The 24967-nt window shown below is 41.5% G+C and overlaps 1 protein-coding gene across 12 annotated transcripts; it reads left to right on the forward strand.

Moving 5' to 3' along the window:
* Positions 1-866: 866 nt before the first annotated feature.
* LOC106596673 (paired box protein Pax-6) lies at positions 867-24967 on the forward strand. Of its 12 annotated transcripts, XM_082969704.1 has the most exons (15): positions 868-1057; positions 7221-7378; positions 10292-10346; positions 10637-10690; positions 11661-11684; positions 14359-14489; positions 14854-14895; positions 14986-15216; positions 15764-15929; positions 20052-20210; positions 20360-20442; positions 20577-20727; positions 21069-21181; positions 21559-21694; positions 23373-24967. In XM_082969704.1, the coding sequence occupies exons 4-15, from the start codon at positions 10678-10680 to the stop codon at positions 23456-23458; spliced, it is 1335 nt and encodes a 444-aa protein (XP_082825830.1). In that variant the 5' UTR covers positions 868-1057; positions 7221-7378; positions 10292-10346; positions 10637-10677; the 3' UTR covers positions 23459-24967. The 12 variants fall into 12 exon arrangements, with proteins under 12 accessions (XP_045564427.1, XP_082825830.1, XP_082825832.1 ...); XM_082969706.1 differs by lacking the exon at positions 11661-11684; XM_045708456.2 differs by lacking the exon at positions 10292-10346.

Below are 24967 nucleotides of genomic sequence, written 5' to 3' on the forward strand. Positions count from 1 at the left end.
TGAAATATCAATACTTTCAATATTTATTTAAAAAGGGGAAATATTTCCACTTCGACGGGACATGATTTTCCAACAGATAATCATGTAATTTAATGCATGACCCTCCTCCATAATACCATCGATGCTTCCTCCGCCCTCAGTGCAATTCAATATCCTTCAACTCCGTGATCACCAAGAATCCTTCAACTCCGTGATCACCAAGAATCCTTCAACTCCGTGATCACCAACAATCCTTCAACTCCGTGATCACCAACTCCATGAGGACTTGTTTTTGTTTACTTGTAGGCCTTTGTGCGGTGTACTGCAAGTCAGCTTTTAGCAAGTACGGCCTTATAATAATATGAATAAACCATCGATTTTAGATGTAGATTTGTTGTGTTACGTGTGTGTGTAATAAGAGTGTGTAATAGAGAAAAGCTGATGCCTTCATAGGCATGCGGTCATCTGACCCATGAAAGCTGCCATTCCATTTGCCCATAAATGACATAATGTGTCCATTAGTAAATGGTGCACTAGTAAATATAAAAGTCCACATTCTTAATTAGCCTACTTCTATTGTGCACATATGTTCCCATTTTAACCTGTCAAATAATTTTCTGAAACTTTTTTACATAGCCTAATGTTCAGATTCCATCCAATAACCTATAATCAAGTTGCAAAGAGATTTAAAATAAAAGAAATCGACCCTGTCTTTCAGTCAAAGTTAAAGACAATAAAGATGGTGGGTTGATTGAATTGTGGCGGGTGCAAGTGCTCCATATAGAACTTCCCCCATTCCATGCCTCGGAAGGTGACGTCGGACCGTCGCTCTAGCCAATCACTGCCAAGTTGAAGCTGATGCTAAGGGAAAGTTGGTGGTAAGCGAGGCAGTCTTTTTTCACTCTCATTGACATTTCAACTCCGCGGCGGATCCGAATGTAATCTGGACCCATAACTTTATCTTGATTTGTTCCAGTGACCATTTGGAGGGTGAAGGAGCGAGTGCTGGTATCAGCAGGATATCGGTCACAGGTCTGCGTCCTCTACAACCTACATCAGCTGACTTTCTACGCATTAGGTGATTTATACATCTCACATTTCAATCGGATTTACTTATCACCCTACTGCATGTTTTAAGTGTTGTGCATATCGGAGTTTTTTCTTCGCTTCGGATAGTCAAAATATAAAAAAGGATTTCGTTGGCTATGCTGTGTATTCTGTCTATACTGTGCGCATCCGGGATGGTAACATCAGTGGTGTGCTTTTTTGTTGTTGCCAAAGCTTACAAAGTTTAGAATGCATCTGATGTTTATGAAGGTATTTGATGGACCCGTGTGGCTATACAGAAGGCTGAGTTTCAGCCTAGATAGTTTCACGTGGATCATCTCAGTGTTACTGGAGGCAGTGTAAACACTGTTGTGCATGGTCTTTTGATGGGTCATGCGACTGTGCTTTTGCAAGTATCGTAGCGCAGGAGTTGATGACTCGGGTAGCGTGTAATTAGCGATCTTCACTGAGGTAGAAAGTAAGACGCGCTTACACAAGTCTGGTTATAAGCTTTAACGCGCACGGAGCTGGGCATCGATATTGACATGTTATATTATTTACACTGCGCTTGACGCATTGTAATTCCAACAGTTTAGTATGACTGATATAAACCATCCAAATGGTAATTGTGCATATTTCTTCAATAACCAAATAGCCTAACAAACCTACACACATTTTAGCCTGATTATCATGAGTCTACGTTATAGTCTACCTTATATGCTTACTTTTAGCTCAAGTAAGTTATTTGAAAGTTACCCAATTTGAATTGAAACGTTTGAAGAATAATTAAGGCAAATAAAACGATAATGTAGCTTTAAAATTGTTCACCGTAGATTGAAAATGAGGTACCCTAAGCTTTAGATCGTTAACTGAAATAGAGTTTTCAGTATATCAGACATGTTCTCGTCTTCAACCCAAGTTATAGGCCTGCTCCTGTGCATTTTATAACATGCAATTACAGTGTGATCCACGGTCCATTTTGTTCGAGCTGGTCGTTAATAAGTGGAGTACCGAGCCTTGCGCACCCAGGCCAACCTGTCGTGTTAGTTGTTATTGGTGACCGCGTTTCTCCATCTGCCAGGCCGCCGAGGAGCGCTGTGACACCATCACGTCCGAGCAGGGCGTCTTCTGCCAGGAGAGGGCTTCACCGTTCATCCACACTCCAGCCTTCTAGCGTCCTCACGCCACATTCCCTGCCTGACGTCAGTCAAATTAGACAACTGAGATTACGAATTCACCTTGTGGGACTTTTCACTTAAATGCCTCACTCAGTGAAAGTTTGTTATACAAGTTGAAGTGATGAGTTCAAGTCTATAGCTAACTTTACGTAGAGAAAGCCATTGTAATGTTGAGTACACTTTCAGCATCTTCAGGCCTACGGCTGGTATTTTCACTAACACAATAACTCCTAAATCTCTATAAGAAGTTATCATATTATATTAATAGAGCAAAATCAATTTTAAATCAAGGTTTATTGGTCCCATACGCAGACGTTATCGCGGGTCCAGCGAAATGCTTATAAAATGCGTTTTACGCATAGGCTTACTGTATGTCGTGTTGACATAATTTCCCTTGTAGCCCAGAGCCCATAACGTCCATTTCAGTTCCCTCAGCTTGTAAGATAATTGTTTTGGGATGAGAGCAAACCATTATTCAACAACAAACTTTAGGTTGATCCTAAAATGTATTGTATTTGTTTGCAGAATTCAGCTGGTTAGTGTGACGTGCGAAGAGGTCGAGTTATGCCCTGACAGTAAAAGACGGCTGCATTCCCGACGGCACGAGCTCCACGGCACAATATGTCACAAAATATACATTTGTGAATATCTTTGAGCCATGCAGAAACCCGAAGCAGCCTGGAGTTAGTAAAATGGTTGTTGGTTTAAAACTGAATGGTGTGTAGGCCAAATACGTTTGTTAACTTGCAAACGCTCTTTTATAATGAATTATACGTTTTAAAATCTCATTTGGTGGAGTGTCTTCGAAGACATTTCGTTTTGTCGAATTTTCTATGAAATAAAACACAACGATGTTAAATAATCTTAACACAAATAATTATTATTATTATTGTAACAACACCACATTATTATAGATAGGCTAAGTAGGTTACAACAATATATAGCCTAATCTAAATAATGTTATCTCCAATAATATTGGAGTAATTCAGTGCAAATGTAAATGCCAATGTAGGCTATATTTTAATGTCATTAGGCAGTAACTATAAAATAATTCATATATTCATTCATATCCCTATTAGTATATTTTTCTAATCAAACCACAAAGGATAGTTATTACCTTACGAAAAAATATGAAACAATTGGCAAATGCATTAATTTTCCATTTATTCTACGCTCATGCAATTTTGTCTGCTTGGCCCAGACTTTGTACTGTAATCGGCCTACAGAAGGAAGGGTCAGTGTCCTGCAAAATCACAGAGAATGTGGAGTCGCTGAATGATGACAGCTCCCTCCCTCTCATGGAAGACTCGTCCTCCTGCCTGCTCTACAATTAGAGAACTATTGAGATGATAAAGCTCTCTCTGTCGGTCACAATGGCTCAACGGTCCCCATGTCCCTCAAATCTCGATAAATCAATGGAGGCCAGCGCGCCCCACTCCGCTTTGTTGATGTTTTCTAATAGACCTCCTTCTCTCGCTCTCTCTCTCTCTCTCTCTCTCTCTCTCTCTCTCTCTCTCTCTCTCTCTCTCTCTCTCTCTCCTCTCTCTCTCTCTCTCTCTCTCTCTCTCTCTCTCTCTCTCTCTCTCTCTCTCTCTCTCTCTCTCTCTCTCTCTCTCTCTCTCTCTCTCTCTCTCTCTCTCTCTCTCTCTCTCTCTCTCTCTCTCTCTCTCTCTCTCTCTCTCTCTCTCTCTCTCTCTCTCTCTCTCTCGCATGACGTCAGCCGTGTTCACCCCTCCTCCCTCCTATGATTTTTTGTCTCCAAAGTTTTTAGAGGGGCCTCAAAGACCACTTTGCCTCAGGGGAAAATAGCGACAAGATTAGGATTTCTTTTCAGGTCCATTGCTGCTAATCCGAATTGGGCTAATTGCTAGTCTGTATACAGTTACTCGTTTTACTACATTTTCACACTTACCCTGAAGAAGCTTCCCCTTAAACAGAGAAATATATATATTTGCACTTCAACGAGCATGATCGTTCAAAAGGAATTATTATTTATTGCTATATTTGATCTGGAACTTCAAGTGAGTCAAGAAAAACTAAACGTTTCGTGAGTAGAAGAATGGAGATAACGCATATAGCACTCGGAGCGGATTTACTTTCCCAAATAAATCAATAATCTATTGGACGTATAGGCTATTGTCTGCAGAGAAAACAACTCGACACACTCATCAGGGATTCTGTCTTTCACTGAAGCGGGTTAGTAGTGAATTTTCGTTAGCTGCAGACTGCTTACAAGGGGATGGCTATTCAATTAGAATGACAATGTGGTGTGGTTACATATACGTCACTACTAGCAGTGTCCTTCGTAGAGGCCTATATTTTGCCTGTAAATTAGCAGAAATGTGATGTTATTCACTTTTGAAAGTTAGATTAGCCCAAGCATATTTAAATGCAAATACAAACATAATTCATAGTCGGTTAAAACATTTGATTATGTTTTATTTTTATTTTTTATGATTCGTTGAAAAACAAAAATTAGGCTACACTTTCAACAACACGAATCACGATTGTGTGTGTAGGATTTTGCAAAGGTGCATTCATTAAATCAAAACAAATATTGTAATTAAATAGGCCTAACAATGTTGTCATGCATTTGGGTTCTAAGTGTGCACCTGCTGTAAGAACTACATTTTCACTCTATTCTGAAAGTAGCAGGTGAAAAGTTTGGCGAATCTGGTGAATGTGGTGAATGTGGAGAATCTGACCAATATAGTTGAATTTTTTTGCATTCTGCACAGTTTCCACACTGTCATTTCTTGCAACAAAGATTTATGTAAACATGTGTGCTGGCATGTCATGCATGTGGCTGTAGTATAAAACTGTTCTGCTCACCTTACTAGCTGCACAAGCACTTTTAGGTTTATCATCATCTGCCAATTCCTCTATTATCAGAATAAAGTTTCCCTGAACAAGATACTCATTATACCATCAGGACTAATCTTCATGTACAAACACACAAACACACGATCCCAAAACAAAGTCAAACACTAGAAACAAAAGCAATAATCTAGTCGAATAGGCCACCAGCTTCAGTGACTAAACACAGTGGAGGAGAAATGGAACAAAATGGTGGGTTAGTTTACAGCTTGTTTGGGGAGAAAGTTCTGGCCGAAGTGTTGTTCTTGTTCCTCACCGCAGGACTCTGGGTGACAGTTTGTGCTGGTCCTCGCGGCTCATTATCTCGCGCGCCCACTGAGGGCCCCATTCACCCCCCCCCCCCCCCCCCCCCAGGCAGCGTCGTTTGTCTCCTCATTGAACCCGTAGTTAGGAATGTGATGGTTGTCAGGGAGCCCTCTTTCACCTCCGAGGTAGTTTATTGATGAGCTCTGACTTTTTCACGTCAAAGGAAGTCAAGTGTAGGCCTCCCTCCATTACTTCATTTCATGCTCTGCACTCTCCAAAAAAGAGCCCCATCCCATCCCCCTCTCCTCCTCCGTCTCTCCATCTCCCCTTTTTTGTACCCCAATTTTGCTTTGGGTTGGCTCCACACATCCAAACAGCTCGCATCCCCTCCTCCACCGGCCCTGGTCCTTTGGAATAAGCGACGGGGACTCCCAGCACTGAGACTGGTGCTTCGCAAGCTACGAGTGTAAGCTTCAATACGGGCTCCGAGGGGTTGCTTTCGGATGCGCTGAGGTGTGTCGTAATGGCCGATAATTAAACCGGCGCAGTTAGGGAGCGTGTGGTCATTGCTGACCAGTCATATGCTTCACTTTATTTACGCGTGTTATTTGCAGCCAGGTCATAGGAGTGACGTCGCCTTGCCTTGCAAATGCGTCCATAACAAGCAGCAGAGCTTGCCTAAAAGCAGGGGCCCTTTACGCATGGCGGACAATACCGTGTGTGTGTCGGTGTGTTTACAATGTCCATGACTGGCTGAGCAGTCAGAAGGTGATACCAAACAGTCAACACAGGCACGTGGGGAAAGTTTGCGTTTGTTTCAGCGAGTAGGCGACATTAGTGGTAATTTACAAGTGTACTTAATACACAAAGTAAACAGTTTCCCCTTTAAAAGCCACAGCTGTCAATGGGGAGCCCTCCTCAGCTCATTTGTCATTAGTAGTGGCCCTGATCACCAAGGGCCAACTCACTATGCACTCCAGGGAGACACTTCACAACCATTGCAAACAGCCATACAGAGCTGTTTACAGAAACTCAGAAACTATTTGTTTTCATGCAGACCCAAAGTAAATATGAAGTTTGTTCCAAGATTGCGTTGGAAAAATGAGTACGGAAAATAATAGAGGCTGCACGATAGCAATACGTCTAAAACAAAAGAAAACATTTATCTGTAGGCAAATTTCCCACGGAAATAGGCACAGCCCACGCTCGATAACGCAAGAACGATTTGAAATCAGCTCCGTGGAAAGAATGTTCAATTCATGGAGCTGACTGCTTCAAAATACGTCCACATCCTCCGTTTTCCCCGCGTCGTGCACTCAGGTTTAGCTGTAAAACATGCCTGAGATTCCCACCACCACGGAACCAACTCGGCCTCTGCTGAGACCCACCAGGCCTTTGCATTCTCTCCAATGGGATCTCCGAGGCAATCCAGTTTCTTTGCATAGTAGGACAGGCAATATTCAGATAGCGAGGGAAAGAGAGCGAGAGAGAGAGAGAGAGAGAAAGAGGGGTATTTGCATGTGTCTGCTGATTAGTGGGTTGGGGAGACGGGTCTCTCTTCTCTCTCGCTCGGCCCCATTTCCCGCTTTGGTGGAGGGGGAAGTGTTTCCGTAGGGGCCGACGATGACAGAAGTCGAGGCAACGCACAGAGCACAGCAGACCAGAAACGCATACAGTAATACACTTGTACCATCACCAATCAGCATAGGTGTGTTCTCTTTTAGCCTCCAACCCCTCTTCTTCTGCAGTTCTTTCCCTCCCTCCCCTTCTCCCTCTCTCCTTCTCTGCCCCACTCTCTCATTCGCTATCTCGCTCACTCACACGAGCGCACATTCTCGCTCACTGCGCGGTCCTGACATCTGAGTTCACTGTCAATCTCTGTCTCCTTCGCAGGGATATCCCTTCCGTCTCCGCTGAAGATCACCGGAAAACTATTGTTTCCTCTTACTGAAAAACCACCACAATAGACTGCCCTGCATTTGTTCTCTTTCTGTGGCGCGGAGAACTATTTGACAAGGACTTTTGACAGCGACGCAGGATGCCTCAAAAAGGTGAGAGTGGATATCTTCCCAGTAAAAGATTGTCTGTGCATTTCAACCCAGTCTGCAACCCTGCAAACATACATAACTTAAAATAGGTTCGATTTAATGCGGAACAATCAATAATTGAAAACGAATATATTATTATTATTGCGCAATATGCATCTCCCAGGCTGCAGACTAGTATCGCTAGGCTATAGGTTGGACTTTGTGTAGAAAGTGTAGCCCCTACTAGGCTTCTTGTATTCTACTCCTACTCTGGAGTTGTACAGTGCGAATTGAAGCGGCATTCGGGCTGGCTTTCCTGTTTATTTTATGTGCTCTTTAATGATCGGTTGTGTTGGTGTTTACGGATAGCTTAATGCTTATTTATGACAGCAAAGAGTAAAAAGTCACGTTAGGCCGAGACAGTGATCATTGTGGAGAATGGGGAGCAATGACCCGTTGAGGAATGGTGTCAGTTTGATTCATAGACAGCGGAGTCACCCAAGCGCCTTCTCTAAAATGCTCCAAGTACACGGTGGGCCTATTTATTTTTCCTCTAGTTTGCATAGCAAAGAAAATATACTTCAAATTTAACTTTTCTTCTAAGAAAGAGAAGGTTTGTGCAGAAATAGTTACAATTATCACTACAGGTATTTAAGCGTACTAACATACTTCAAAACGTTTTATAATTATAATACAATAAAACAAAGCATTCATACTAAAAGGCTAAATACATAGCCTATTATAATATTGTCATATTTATGTTTTTGTCAACATAGAATGTATATCTGCACAACTCAAAAATGTTTAAGATAGCGTCACGTTCACTGATTCTAAATAAATAAAACTGTCAAACGAAAGTAGCTGAAAGTTAGGCCTATATTTCACTAATAGCCTAATCATAAATGTTATGGTTTCATTTGTGTCGTTAAATTAACATAGGCCTACTTCCCCTTACAAAAACGGGCTAATAACCCAGTATTACATTAAAGATAACACTAAGATGCTTAGTGCATGTAAATGCATAGTGCTCACAACTTCCTACGGAGCCATTGTTTGAGATCGTAATGTATTTCTGCATGTGAATGTTGTGACCTCAGGATCCAGCGGCCTGAATAAGCATGTTTAATTAAGACGATTGTTGTTGATTGTTGTTACGGATTAGGTACTACTAAAGGAAAAGAAATTCAGATTAGACCCTTGTTAACCTCAGCAACAACCGCAGAGTTTCCGAGCCTAACTAAATGATTAACCAGGCCGACGGTGTCTATACAGACATGCTGGGAGTGGGACACTGCTGAATCGCAGTTCTCCAAATATTTAGCAGAAATATTGTTTTCAAGGCAGAGAGGAATTGAGGATTATTTTACCATTCGCCACTTCCGGGGTTGTTGTGTGTATTGTCGAGAGATGTATTTTTGCATTGGTGGGTTTGTACTTTTACGCAGTTTAAATATTGGAATGAATGTGGAGGAATCTAAATGAATGAGTTGAGTGCATTTGCATTGTAAAAATAAAATGCATTGTTTTCAGCCTACTTCTAAGAACAGGACTGACGTGAAAAAAATATCGGATACATTTCCTCACCAAAAAGTATTCCTCCGTTTGCAACACAACAATTGTTACTGTTAACAGTGTTCTGATAAATTGCAAAATGGCATTGGAAACACCTTGTTTTTGCAATAGGTTACTTTCTCCAGAAAGTAGGTACTTGTAAGTCTCACTTCTCAAGACAATTCATGTTTCCAAATCGGTTCGGGTGTAGTACACACATGCCCACAACAGGGTTCAGACTATTCCTCCACCGGCCCCCTTTTTAACCGTCCATTTCAAAAGGTTCTTTATTGCGTTTGTCTTTTCTGATTGAGCTCCCCACTGAGCTGTTGTATCTTTTACTACCGCCTAACAACCGTCACCAGCTACACCATTACCTCCAGATATTTAGAACAAGAAATTACTTTTACATTTCCCAAAACGTAACAAACAAATCCCACATTGGGCTACGGGGACCCGAGGTCACGGTCATCCGCTGTGCCAGTGAGAAGGTGTTGTGTGTATGGTCCCGGAGGGGGTGGATGCCTTCGGGTCTTTGTATTCTGGAGTTGTTGGTACGTTTAGTGGGAAGATGTGTTGCTAGTTGTGGAGGCCGAGTTGTGCGGCCCCGGGTTTGGGTATGGTGGTAGAAAGGGGTGCATTGTTGGGACTCCGGCAGGCTTTGTATGCCGGCCCCCTCCTGGTTTGTACTTTTGCAGAGCATTGAGGCGAGGTAGACAGCGTGTGTCACTGTACACATTGGGCGAGAGGGTCTAGATTTTTATATAACTAGGAACATCCTCTGTGGCCGTTGCTTTATGTTTAGGCTCGTTTATAAGCCATCAAGTAGAACAAAAAAAACATGTCAAGGAATCAGAAACAGGTGATCAATAAACCATGCACGTGCCAACGAATAGCGATGGTTTTGCCAACGAATAGCAACCATCTTCAATTAGGCCTAATTTATTTATTTTACCATCTTCAATTAGGCCTAATTTATTTATTTTACCATCTTCAATTGGGCCTAATTTATTTATTTTACCATCTTCAATTAGGCCTAATTTATTTATTTTACCATCTTCAATTAGGCCTAATTTATTTATTTTACCATCTTCAATTAGGCCTAATTTATTTATTTTACCATCTTCAATTAGGCCTAATTTATTTATTTTACCATCTTCAATTAGGCCTATTAAAGTGCCCGTTTCTTCGAACTTCAGGCCGCCCAAAATAAATAAAAAGATACAGAAATATAAATGTTCTCATATGAATAACACGCCAAATCGACAGTAGCCTATTTATTAATTACAATTCTAATTGAATAATAATTTTTAGTAGGCTTTACTTGTCAAATGTAACACAGTCTTCGCTAGGGCTGTACTAATATACTGTTTTGCTTTGTCCTAGGGAGACATTAAGATTGGCTAAATTGTTTTAAGCCGACAGTCAACTCTGTTTCCAGGCAAGTTTAATGCTAAAATATATATATACAATGGGGATGTGCCAATTCACATGGATTATGGCTATGTGGAATTTATAATTACAGAGCAACATTATGATTGTATTGCACCAAAGTATCCACCCTAATTGCCTTGGAATTCGAAGTAACTAAAAGAGAAAAAATACGAAATATATATATTTTTTAAAAGAGAGAACATTTGTGAATTGTAATTCTTAACTTTGAATAGCCATTACATTATAATTATGCTGATACTAACATTGTTATCATTGTCATTTCCTTATGACGCATAGAATACCACAGCCAAGCCACGTGGGAGTCTGGCGTAGCCTCGATGATGCAGAACAGTAAGTGAATTTGCATATTTTTGTTTTAAAACTTTGATACTAACCGCAAGTGGAGATATGAATGCATGCAGCCACAACTACCCTTCTGTCTTTATGGTCCCTTAACATAACGTACCCTTAACATACTCCTTAGCATATTAGCTTTATTTGTATTCTTTTATTCCACAGTTTATGATTTGTTTTTTGTTTTAATATTTAAAATTCTGTGTGGCTCTTGATGTTGTTAATTTACCGTGTCCTTGTGTTTATATGTAATGCATGTTATATGGCCCCTTCCAGACCGCAGAGTTATTGAACATTGACAGTTATAGTCTAATTATATATCCTCCATTATTCTGCACAGATTGTTTTAGTTTTCTGCTGTGTGCACAGAGAGAGAAAGAGAAAGAGAGAGAGAGAGAGAGAGAGAGAGAGAGAGAGAGAGAGAGAGAGAGAGAGAGAGAGAGAGAGAGAGAGAGTAGAGGGGGTTGGGTTGAAGGGGGAGATTTTTCTTTCCGCTTGAGTTGGTATTAAATAATTGCACAGCCGTCTGCATTAGCTTTAGAGCTGACTGCCAGGCTGCGTACACTATTAGCTGGGGCGGAGAATGGGAAGGGAAAGAAGGACATTGCGTGAAAAAGGAGGAATATTGATCATGTCTAATGTAGACTAGTCTCCTCGTGAACAGAGCCGGAGTTAGAATGGAGATTCCTACATTACAATAACAACAGAGTACAACAGTACATATTGACCTAAACTCACGGCAAAACAACAACATGAGAAAACATGATATTGTCTTGCATGGCGCCATAAAGGAAAAGTGACTGTGTGTTGCCTATATTGCTTTCTAGTCTGTAGTGTGTTATTATTTGGCTGGATTGTTTATCATAATGGTCCATATGAGTTGCTGACATAATGACTGGCGAAATGAACTAAACCATAAAGGATGAAAAGTAACGTTATTTTCTCTCTTGTCTTGCTGCTGGACTAGAGGTCTATGACATCTGTGATGAAGGTGTGTGGAATCATTTCCTCTCTGCTATTCTCCTCACCTTGATGACGTGCATGTGCTGTAACACGTGCCTATATAGTCACATTTTAATCTGTCTGAATTCAATGTACCTATAGCTAGATCACGTGTAGGGCATATTGTTACCTTGTTGTAGGCCTATAGTGTGTAGATTATATTTGCAATGCAAGTAGGGAATATGATATTGTTCCCTATAAGGGAAAATGACAACATGCAGAACAAATGGCTTGAATACTATTTATTTTGTATCATAGGTTTTTAAACGTCTAAATACATAGTCTATTGGATATTATTTTGAACAACATGGGAAGCCCATTATGCGTCATATAGGCCACCTTGGCATTACCCAGTGCTCTATGCGCTGACAAATGGCTTAATCACAGATGATGTTTGCTTGCCAGTTCTCCTTTATTGAGATTATGTTTTAAACGAGGCGTCGTTAAAGCTATGTACAGCCCCCTCTGCTCCTGCATTGCCCCAAATTGATGTTAATGGGATGCTCCCCTGGCTTGGCTTGTGATTTCTGGTGAGAATGGCCGAGGAGATATCACTGGGGCCGGCTCTATGTGTTGTTTAAAGGTCTCCGCGGCTTCGGTGGCTTTTGTGCTAACAACTCCTGGGTGTATATGGAGGGGAGCGTCCAAATTGACACCATATGTTTTCCTATTAGTCGACTAGTAATAGAATACAAGGCGCATAATCAGCGCCAGCGGGCGAGATCGACGCTGCTCGCCGTGGGGAATTGGGCACATGATTAAGACTTAACCTTTGGAGAGTTGAAATGGTATGTGATATCCTTATCTGACGGCTATATCGATCCTGTGGATGTATATGATGGTTCTAAATGTGTTGAGGTGACGCTGCAGCCATGTAAACCCACAGCGAACCGCTGCTTAGCACGGACAGGCCTATTTGAGAGTAAGGCGTCTATTAATTCCACTTAATCCTGGAATTACCAAAGAGCCAGAGGGATGATAATGGATTTACTATTAATCAGGTCCACGTCGGATAAGGATCATTACACATAGTGGCCTAAGAGCAGTGTTTAATTATGTTAAACAGATTTATTTTCACTCAAAACATGGCTTTTAATTGGCACAAAACGTGCGTAATGCGTATTGTTCCTATTTATAGCGCACATACAACGTATTCCCAAGCAGATCGCCCACTGATTGCACACAACAGGATTGTAGTGGCTGAGAGGATTTGTTGCCAAATACAAACAAGAGAAAAAAACCGAGATGTCAGATTTAATATGTTGAGAATCCAAGCGCGCCCTCGTTGTTGTGCCCGCGCGTCGCCTCTGGTCACCTTAAAACGAAGCTTCCCTCGAAGGGTAAACGAGTAGCGTCCAATTTTGTCTGAGTGATATCCAAATCCAGACAGAAAGGGTCGTTTTATCGTGCTACTATTTGTCGTGACGATGCGTTTTTCAAAAGCAGAGCTGTGTCATAAAGTGACATGCCTGCCACAAGTGCTCCAACTGATCTTTTCAATTAGCCTTCCCATGCGTGATCCGAGGCGACTTCCGCCTATTTCCAGAAATTAAGCTCAAACTTGACGTGCAGCTAGCTTTATTTTAAAGACAAATGTCAGCCAGCCTCATCACATTTCCCCCCTCTTCTATATTTGGAGCTTATTTATTGCTAAGGAGCCTCTGCTCCCGGAGTCAATGTAGCAGGCGGCAGCGCAAGAGAAGGCAGCGGAGATCTGGAGCACAGTAAGGCACTCCGGGGAGGCATCCGTCCCATTTGGCTTCAGGTTTGCTGGCTCTTTCCATGCGTTACTCAACCTGCTTATCGACTACAACCTACCTCTTAATTAAGTGTTTTAAAATACTTATATTTGGATAACATTTATTGAGGTTTGTTATATTTGAGGATACCTAAATGGGTGGTGTTTTGGTGTGCTTGTGTTGAAGGTACATTGGTGTGCTTGTGTTGAAGGTACATTGGTGTGTTTGTGTTGAAGGTACATTGGTGTGCTTGTGTTGAAGGTACATTGGTGTGCTTGTGTTGAAGGTACATTGGTGTGTTTGTGTTGAAGGTACATTGGTGTGCTTGTGTTGAAGGTAAATTGGTGTGCTTGTGCGTAATAGCACATTAGAATAGCGGTGAGGAGGATTGGGGGATTTCATTTCGAAGTTTGGGGATTTGAAGACGCTGAATTTGTGGTTGGCTTGCTCATTTGGCGAAATAATGCTGGACAACTCGCGTATGACTGAATTCACCTTTAAATTGCTGATTTCACCTTTGAATAGCTGATTTCATCTCAGCTGGATGGGGATGTTTGGGTCCAGATCATTGGATGCTGTCGACACTTGCCGTGCGTGTTGATTCATGGCTATTGCATTACAGTGACCATTGTCTAGAGTGCTGATAACAATGGAACAATAAATAACTATTAGATTTTCATTTAGGTGATAATTGTACTACTAGACTATCAGCATTTCCTTCATTCTAAATGTGGCGTTTTGTTCCAGATGAATGCCTCCCTTCAACGTTCATGTTTCACCTTTGCTCTGAAAGCTAACCATCTGAAAGGAAAAGCATGACCTGATTCACTGCTATTTTGTTATAGAACATATTGTTGTGATCATAACCTTGTTGTTACATTGCAACTGTAGCCTATAATTGGGCTCCCCTTTGTCTCTGTTCAGGTCACAGCGGTGTGAACCAGCTGGGCGGTGTGTTTGTTAACGGTAGACCGCTACCGGACACCACCAGGCAGAAAATCGTCGAACTTGCTCATAGTGGCGCGCGGCCGTGCGACATCTCCAGGATTCTGCAGGTGACCAGAACATTCTTTCTGTCTGGTGCAGGAAACCCTAGCTTTCAGTGTTTTGGTTTTTTTAAGCTACCACAAAATAAAACGAAACAATGGGATTTTAAATATAAGAAGATCATGCATGGTGGAACTTTTCCTTTTCCTTATTCCTTTTTATTGATTTAAAAACGTTTTTCGACAATTGTTGGCTGTAAGAAGGCCAGACAAAGCCTAATTGCTTCTCATTATAATCTATATCCTATTCAAATAACATTAAGGGTAACATATCGTAGGTAGGCCACCACTTTCCCCCCTAAGAATAGTTGCATTTTAGAAAGTGCACACTCTGTTATCCTATACCATTTAAGGCATATTTTTTTGTTTATAGACCCATGATGACTCAAAAGTCCAAGTGCTGGAAAATGAAAACGTAAGCTTATTATTGTTTGACGTAATCTTCATAATTTCGCAACTAGTCTTAAATAATGTATGTGAATTGTGTCTATTGTTTTCTATCCAGGTGTCCAACGGGTGCGTGAGTAAGATCCTTGGCAGATACTATGAGACTGGCTCCATCAGACCGAGAGCGATCGGAGGCAGCAAGCCAAGGGTAGCCACTCCAGAGGTGGTGGGGAAGATAGCGCAGTACAAGCGGGAGTGCCCGTCTATTTTCGCCTGGGAGATCCGCGACAGACTGTTGTCGGAGGGGGTCTGCACCAACGACAATATACCCAGTGTAAGTGCAGTGAGTGTAAGTTATGAGCATGATTTTTTTTACCACCTGAAATGATTTCTCAGAAACGGAAAGCAGTGCATGATTATCAGCCAACCATTTAGTCATGAGATCATGCACTGCGTTATATGTGAAAGATATGCATTACGTATTTCCAACAAATGGTTAGCATGAGTTAACTTGTAGAGACATTCATACATTTAATTATTTATATTTGATTCGTTATTAGATCATTTTGCACCACATAGGGCTTACATGTAAAAAATACAATTGACATTTGTTAATGTTTATAACAGGCATATTTTCAATGTTTGGCTAGTTATTAAAATGTATTTTCTTAAATATTATTTGGAAATGCTCTGTTTACATATTTACTTCCAGCTCACTTGTCAGGATGTGACGTATGTGTGCGCGTGCGTGCGTGCATGTGTATATGTGTACACCATAGACATTAAGGTTTGCACGCTCACAGTGCTCGCATGCCTACACACTATACCGGCGGCGGCGCGCATTTTTCAATCATGGCTGGCGCTAATCAAACCGCTCCGTTTTGCTTGTCTTTCAGGTGTCATCAATAAACAGAGTCCTCCGCAACCTGGCTAGCGAGAAGCAACAGATGGGCGCAGATGGCATGTATGACAAGCTGAGAATGCTCAACGGTCAGACAGGAACTTGGGGGACACGGCCCGGCTGGTACCCCGGAACTTCAGTGCCAGGGCAGCCCAACCAAGGTGAACCTCAGTCACTAATCATTTGACAATGAAGAAGCCTATAGATATAATTACATTTGCGGTAGTCGTGAAATCATATAATTATTTCACCATTATCCGAATGTAGGTCTATAGACTAGTCCATTATTTGTCAATGCATTCCGTTTGACTTTTGGAAGAAGGAGTATTAGGGTTTTTATAAACCAAATTGTTGAAATGACCTAAGGGTCTATGTAAACATTAATATCACACACGTTTTTATTGTCATAAGAACAATGGATGTAATGTTATACTGCAAATGTTAGGTCTATACCCTGCCTGGCCCACAGTATATGTTCGCTGCTTTCATACGTGACTAAACGGTCACTTTACGCATGGATTCTGGCTAGATGAATAGTAACTGATTAGTGAGTAGTGTAAATTTGTAGGTAAACCTTAAGCTAAGTCACCATTACAAATACGTTATCAATAAACATCTTCAATTATTATTATTTTTTGTATTTAACATTTATTTAACTAGGCAAGTCAGTGAAGAACAAATTCTTATTTACAGTGATGGCCTACACAGGCCAAACCCGGACGACGCTGGGCCAATTGTGCGCCGCCCTATGGGACTCCCAATCACGGCCGGTTGTGATACAGGCTGGATTCGAACCAGGGTGTCTGTAGTGACGCCTCTAGCACTGAGATGCAGTACCTTAGACCGCTGCGCCACTCGGGAGCCCAAGACACAGTTTTCAGGGGTTTTGGGGATTTGCTTATAACACATCAATCATTTAGTATGATTGGATGTCGTTCATGATTGGTCAGCATATCAAGCAGGTATTGTCAACATGCTTTGATGCCTTTGGTGGACAAGATTCCAAATGAATCATAGAGTAGTCGATTAGTGAACGGCCAATTAATCAGCAGTCTCAATGCCCACACTGTCTCCGATGGGGAAGTGCGTGACAGAGCCTGGCCTTTCAGCGGAGGTGTCCATCCAACAAACCGCATTTCCCTCCTCTACTGGCAGGGAAAAACAGCCGGAGGATCAGTGTGCGGGATATCAGTACAAAGGAATGTTTTCCTTCACACGCAACGATTGGTTATGGGAACGGGACTGCTATGTGTAATTGGTCATTAGAGAGAGCTTCGTCTCTCGTTATGTTGACATGCAGGAGTGTCTAGTTGAGGGAGACTGATGGAGAAATGTTCCACAGGAGACTACTGGACACGGGATGACAGGCGGCGCGATTAGCCATGAAAACATTCATGTTACAAAGATAAATGTTCATGTTCGAGTTGTTTTTTGTGCTCTAATCGAGTATTGTGAAATATAGAGTCTGAAAGAAGATAAAGTCATTGCACCTGCTCAGGGCAGGGTATGAGAAACAGTGTTATCATTCGATAAGCATCAAGATATGTTTCTGCACAGAATTTCATTTGCTTTGAACATAAACGCCTTTTGATTTAGTCTTATGTGGCCCTAACCTATCTTTTTTATGTTTATTTTATTTTTATTTTTTATAATGTACAATAAACTATTGGCTTACTTCCAGAACTAGACATAGTTACTCACTATGTTCACACTCTGTTTGATTTAATGTCATTATTGATACTAATAATAGTAGGGTATTAATAATAACAATATTATTAACAATATTATTAATAATAATAACAATAGGCCTAATAATAATAATACATTTTTATAAGGCTTTTACTGCAATGTTTTAGGCACTTTGGCAATTTTTAGGCAATATTGCTTTTCAGTTTCTTCGATTGAAAATGAAGTGACATGGGCATTTACATCCAATTGAATTGGGAATTGTTTCCAGGAGTTCATTTCAGGAGGCCCATAAGGTCTAAACCATACGGCAAGGGCAGGTCTCCGAGGAGAACGAATATGGTCCCTGTCAAACAACAGCTACGCAACAGCGGCTAAAATAATGGTTACAAGGAGTCTGCCAGGGCTTGAAAGGAGACAACTCTATCTACAGAGGCGGAATAAAACTCTTTGGCAATTCATTATTTCTTCTCTTTCTCTCATTTCGTTCTCATATGGCACTAAATCCCGTCTGTAGAATTTAGACCTCTCACTTTCTCTTTCAGTTGAATCGGTTTCTTAAGTGTTTCTGATCCAGTCTCTTATGACTGAAAGGTGCCGCTATCTCTTTCGGCTGTTTTTCCGCCCCACTGCCCGATACACAGTGATACCAAAGAATGAGTTTTATTTCCCAGCGCTTTTTTAAAAGAAAACACATCCCAAGCCTAGCGTCAGTGGGTCTGGCGGAGGGATAATAGGCCGCGCATTCACTATTTTTTGTGGATTATCCTTCGAGAAGAAAGACAAAGCGCTGAGTGGACGGACACAGGCTATATGAAGAAAAAAATGTTAATTTATTTCAAAACGATTAAGACATTTTAAAAAGAGACATTTTAATAGTCATAATCCTATTAACACATTAATGTCAACCGAAAACAAATCCAGGCAATTATCATTATGTGCTATTATTTAGCACTTGCTAGATGTCTGTGGTAGTATGTCTAATTCATGGGCTATTTAGTCTAGGATACCACATTGTTATCGGCCTAAACCTAAAATATGACAGGTGCCTTGTGGTGAATTAGCTTACATAACATGCAATGTCATGGTCATTTTGTGCGTATTTAAACTTTTGTTATGCAAATAATATTACAACAAATGTTTTATGGAATCTCCCAGGGGAAACTAGCCTGGGTACCAGTCTGCTTTGGTAACATTCCACTCCGTGTACTCCGTGTCGTATGCCATAGATGTTTAGCATGACTGGAGTGGAAAGAGAGGAATGATAGCTACAAAGACTGGTACCCAGACTAGCGGAAAACATTCGATCCCATACATTTGTTTAAATAGGCCTATGGATATGTTAGAGAAGAGTGGCCTGTCGTGACTCCAATGTAAGTACTGTCATGTCCGAGACTACACAAGCTAAATTGGTAAACTCTGAAAATGTTCTGTATGCAGGTGCACCTCACGAAACGACTGGTCAAATAGCGTTACACACATACAAAGCGACATTCTCCAAAAGCAGCCCTTAATTGCTTCATATCATATGAACTTCTCGAAGGGATAATGATGTGCAAAACCAAGACAGGTATTAGTCAATATGCCTGTCCCCAGAACAGAAGCCCATCTAGGCCTACCACGGACAACCAGGAGCCGTGAATAGATGGGCCCTATTCAGCTTGTACAGGGGGTTGCATGCTCTCTCCTCACTCATTTCTTTCCAATTTAAGATAGACATTTTGACTGGCGTTTTGCTGGCCGTGGGACGTGATTAATGATGCTAGTGGATAAGGGTTAACACACTGAACTCAAAGCTCTGTTGACCGGGATCCTCGTGCGCACAATAGTTCACCAAAGCACAGAGAGAATCCTTTTGTCGCCTCGTCCGATTGAGCTGCTCCATTTCTCTCTGGTGATATTCTGCCCACGAAGAGTTCGCTGTAGCTACCTCTCGCTGTGTGCACAGAGTTTAATGGTTTCCCTTACCCCGAACGGCATTGTTTCATTGTGAAAAGCACCCCCTTCTATTCAAGTGTTGGTGGTCACCTCAATGGCTATACGAAAGCCCATATGGGGACGGCCATTGAGGCATCGCAACGCTCCTAAAAGGGGGAGAGCGTTTGGGCCTGAAAGGAGTTCGCCACATCTAGTCACATTTCTCTTAACCCTTTGAGCACATGTGCCATTGTTGAGAGGTGATAAAGGATCTAAGTTCACGCAGCATTGCTGAGCAATGGTCTTTTTCCCACAATATTTTACAAATAACTAGTCGGTCTTTTATGGCTATTGATGTGTCTGAAAACAAGCAGAGATCAATATGTTAGCTAGATCATTCATCCGTCATCATTCAATGTCCATCCTCTGTCGGTGTTATGCCAACTAGGCCAACAATGACAGCTTTTCGTTATTCTTCTAACAGGTTACTTTCAACGGGAACATATATAAATGTAATAGAACTATAGAAATGAATTCCCTATGGGCTATTGCGAGGATGACATGTTCTTTTTTGCAGTTTACTTTCAGAACTATAAAATGAAATAAACAATATATTAACACATGCTTTTGGAGATGTAGTAGGCAGGCCAGTTCATATTTGTTTATTGATTTATTTCCAGACGGCTGCCAGCCACAGGACGGTGCGGGAGAGAACACCAACTCCATCAGTTCCAATGGGGAGGATTCTGACGAGACGCAGATGCGACTCCAGCTAAAGAGAAAACTACAGAGAAACCGCACGTCGTTCACCCAAGAGCAGATTGAAGCACTGGAAAAAGGTGAACTTGAATTTACAAGATATTCATATTTTAATGTAACGTCGAATTGAACGAATAGCAACATTCACCTCATTAGCTTACACATAATTCAATAACAACAGTATATTTCATAGCCTATACTAAAGATACGTTTTCATATCGTATTCCAGAATTTGAAAGGACTCATTATCCTGACGTTTTCGCGAGGGAAAGACTGGCAGCGAAAATAGATCTGCCTGAAGCAAGAATACAGGTGAGTGGACACATTTTGAAATATGCATTGCACTGCATTCCATTAACATTTTGCTGCTTGGTCTGAAAAAGACACACAAGAATCCATGAATAGCCTACATACGCGTTCTAATGTATGATTGACGTGTTGTGCAGGTGTGGTTCTCAAACAGAAGAGCGAAGTGGAGGCGGGAGGAGAAGCTGAGGAACCAGCGTCGTCAGGCCAGCAACTCCTCCAGTCACATCCCCATCAGTAGCAGCTTCAGCACCAGCGTCTACCAGCCCATGCCTCAGCCCACCACACCGGGTAAGGACGCACTCATATAACATTCCATCCAGTAGGCCCACCACTCATTTCAATGTCAGACAACTTAATTAAAGACTAACATAAGTATAAGGGATATTTTTCTTTGATATAAAGTTGAGTTGAATAATAACTCATCATATGCTTTAAATGACAGTTGATTAAATCATTTTTGCTGATATAGGCTAATTGGTTAATCATGCACGGAAGCAGTGAAAAACTAAATCCCCTGAGCTACCCTTCAACGAGGGCGTGGCTTTACTCACACTATGCTCTCTATCTGCCATCACTGAATGTATGAACTGCAACAGATTTCAACCAAACATTTTCCCCTTCTTCCTCAGTGTCCTTCACATCTGGGTCTATGTTGGGCAGACCTGACACGTCCCTCACCAACACGTACAGCGCACTGCCTCCCATGCCCAGCTTCACCATGGCCAACAACCTGCCTATGCAAGTAAGTGGACAACCAGGTACTAACTTACCCTGACCCTGTTCTGTCTGCGTTAACTGTGTCAACAAATGTCTAGGTTGTGTTCTCATCTGAAATGTGCAAATAGTACAGTTACAATTGTTTTTCAAAAGCCAATAAATACCATTATCGCCAAGCTAGTTGTAATCAACCTTCGTAGGTACAATGATTATGTTCTCTTATAATCCTAATAAGAGGTTGAGGAGAAATCAAACTGTAGTCATAAACATTTGTAAATGCCTAAAGGAATATAATAGCCTGCATCCCTAGCTGGGCATTGCTGTAAGGACTGACTGCTGAGCTGAACAGGGTATATAGTTGGCTAAGCTAATATATAAACGTTATTCTCTCCCTATCTATAGCCCAGCCAGACCTATTCCTGCATGCTGCCTACCAGTCCGTCTGTGAATGGGCGGAGCTACGACACATATACGCCCCCTCATATGCAGGCACATATGAACAGCCAATCAATGACCACTTCTGGTACCACCTCAACAGGTAGGCAGAAAGTCCATTGTTTCCGAAACACGTTTGGCCATTAGCGAAAATGAACAAATCACGTGTAGTCTCTTAGCTAACTAACCATCTGCCACCGAACCTTTAAATAGGGGAGGCTGCATAGCCATACACACATTCTCTTTCTTAATTCATGCTCTACATTTTCGCCATAATCCGCCATTTTCTTTTTTCTCTTTGATCAGACTACAGACACATACTGTACCTCTACGTTACACACCATTTTCTCTCTCCTGACATTCTAGTCTTAGTGCATGAACGCACCGCACCCCATTCCATCCCAGCTCAACGTCATAATGTCATTTGAACCCTTCTAGCCGGAGGTTTTAGTTCCAACCCATTACGTTGCTGTGGAGGGCCATATATACTGGTCATAGTCATGAAGGGTTAATGGACCATTGACACATTTCCTCTAAGCTAAATCGTTAATTCATTTGATGAATTTTCTGTTGTACTCTCTGCGAGGCCTCAATCAATCTAGCTAACTTATTACTGATGTCCTGAAGTGTTAAACAATGTGATTCATAAAGCTACTGTTCTGTGTGCTAAACTTCTTATCGCTGAATACTCAAAGGCCAAGTCCTCTGTGCTTAAAGGCCCAGTGCAGTCAAAAATGTGATTTACTGTGTTTTATATATATTTCCACACTATGTTGGAATAATACTGTGAAATTGGGAAAATTATGATGTCCTTTTCATGTAAAAACTGTTTGAAAAGGCCGCCTGAAATTTCAGCCTGTTTTGGTGGGATGGAGTTTTGGCCTGCCTGGTGACATCACCATTAGTTAATAGACCAATAAGAAAGACAGTTCCAAACCTCTCTGCCAATAACAGCTAGTTTTCAGTCCCAGACAGTCCTAGAAGGATTATTGCTTGAGAAATTGCTATTTTTGTTTCTTTTTGAACATTGTAATTGAAAACAATCACAGTAATGTACTTAATTGTTGCACAGAAAATGATTTGATATTGAGATAAAAAACGACTGCATTGGACCTTTAAGCTTTCTAATGACCTATACTCTATGGCTGTGCGCTCTGTGCTAAAGCATTCCTCAACTCAGATGCATGCTATGTGCTACGGCACTTACCTCTCAATGTCCTATTTTGTGTAATGGTTAGTCTCTCAACATGATGGTAATTTCTCAGGCTAAAGAAATGTTGAACTCAAGCTCTCTGTACCAAACACAGTACAGTACAGAGACACTGGGCCATTTGGACTGAACTCAAGCTCTCTGTACCAAACACAGTACAGTACAGAGACACTGGGCCATTTGGACTGAACTCAAGCTCTCTGTACCAAACACAGTACAGTACAGAGACACTGGGCCATTTGGACTGAACTCAAGCTCTCTGTACCAAACACAGTACAGTACAGAGACACTGGGCCATTTGGACTGAACTCAAGCTCTCTGTACCAAACACAGTACAGTACAGAGACACTGGGCCATTTGGACTGAACTCAAGCTCTCTGTACCAAACACAGTACAGTACAGAGACACTGGGCCATTTGGACTGAACTCAAGCTTTCTGTACCAAACACAGTACAGTACAGAGACACTGGGCCATTTGGACTGAACTCAAGCTCTCTGTACCAAACACAGTACAGTACAGAGACACTGGGTCATTTGGATTGATATGTGTCTCTCTTCCCTCTCTCCTCAGGACTCATCTCTCCTGGAGTGTCTGTCCCTGTCCAAGTCCCAGGCGGCGAGCCTGACATGTCTCAGTACTGGTCAAGACTACAATAGAGAGAAGAGCTACTTCACCCTGTAACCTCTCACCCACCGCCCTCCGCTGGGAGCTCACACACACATGGAGAGAAGTGGAGGAGAGAGAGACTCTGGGAGTGCCCTAGGACTACAGGGTGGGGTTGTTTCCACTGGGACAGTGTGTTGTTCTGTAGCTCCTGGCACATATGAGGACTGGGGAGAACAACGATGGGAAGAGAGGGGGAAGAAGAAGACAAAACGTGGACCTCTGTAAAGTGCCCGGTGTTTAACATTTTCATGGAACAAAAACTTCATTTTTTCCTTCTCACTTTCCAAGTAATTGTTTCTTTTTTTCTGTCTGTCTCTTGTGTTTGTATATGGCCGTGTGTATGTTATGACGAAACCCCAGATCAACTACTGATAGATGGACTGCTAGAAAACCATGTTGGTCTTGTGTTTGTATTTGGGGTAAAGGAGAACCCAAGAGATTTCTGCCATGACTATTTTTTTATCTGCTAACATCGAGACTTTCTACCAGACTTTGCATGGTCTGTGGACTCATGCGAAACGGTTGCATATCACCCGAGAGGAGAGCTGTGGGGAATAGACTCAGTGTGTTTATTAAACCTATTTATTGGTCATACTCCTTCAAAATGGACGTCAGCAGAGGAGGACCTCCAGTCAATCCACCCACCTCAGCCTTGGGCCTTTGACTCCTGCAATATCACATAAACTGTATAGGCCTGGGTATTTAACTGTGGTCACAGACAACCACATTATCACATGAATTGTACAGACAACTACCACTAACAGTTTGCAAGGGCAGTGGGACATTCAAGACTTGTTCATGGACTTCTGCTGTGGTGGATGGATTGATTCTAGGTTCAAGACTTGTTCATGGACTTCTGCTGTGGTGGATGGATTGATTCTAGGTTCAAGACTTGTTCATGGACTTCTGCTGTGGTGGATGGATTGATTCTAGGTTCAAGACTTGTTCATGGACTTCTGCTGTGGTGGATGGATTGATTCTAGGTTCAAGACTTGTTCATGGACTTCTGCTGTGGTGGATGGACTGATTCTCGGTCCAAGTGAAGAGCTATAAATGCAGAGGAGCTGTGGAGTAAAACAGGTGAATCGCTAAATGGTAGACTGTCTCGATATAATCCAAGTTGTTCATGTCGAATTGTAAGTATGTCTTCCCTAGAAATCAAAAGATTTCTACAATAAAATACATTTACATTTTTATCCCCCCAAGAATATTCTATAAATGTTTTCTACACATTTTCATGCATCATAAAAATACATTTCTTTAGGTCAGGTACAATTAGTCTCTTAGGTATAGTTGTATTATAGTGTTCTATTGTCAAATCATTTTGTGCAACTAGAAATATTTCATTCCTATAATTATGATTAAACATGCTTGACAAAGTTTGAAACATAAGTGTTTGGCAGTTGTTTACAAGTACATATCAGATTGAATCATTGTTGATTGTAAAACAGACCAAAGCCTTTGTATTTCATCTATTACACAATGTTTTTGTTGTTGAA

The sequence above is a fragment of the Salmo salar genome, chromosome 26, assembly GCF_965601325.2.
Source record: "Salmo salar chromosome 26, fSalSal1, whole genome shotgun sequence".
Lineage (NCBI taxonomy): Eukaryota > Metazoa > Chordata > Actinopteri > Salmoniformes > Salmonidae > Salmo > Salmo salar.

Excerpts from the sequence above, each read along its gene's own strand:
- LOC106596673 (XM_045708456.2), top strand. Across the intron at positions 14,896-14,985 it reads AAGTGCTGGAAAATGAAAAC|GTGTCCAACGGGTGCGTGAG; the intron begins GTAAGCTTATTA and ends TTTTCTATCCAG. Across the intron at positions 15,217-15,763 it reads CCAGTGTAAGTGCAGTGAGT|GTGTCATCAATAAACAGAGT; the intron begins GTAAGTTATGAG and ends CTTGTCTTTCAG.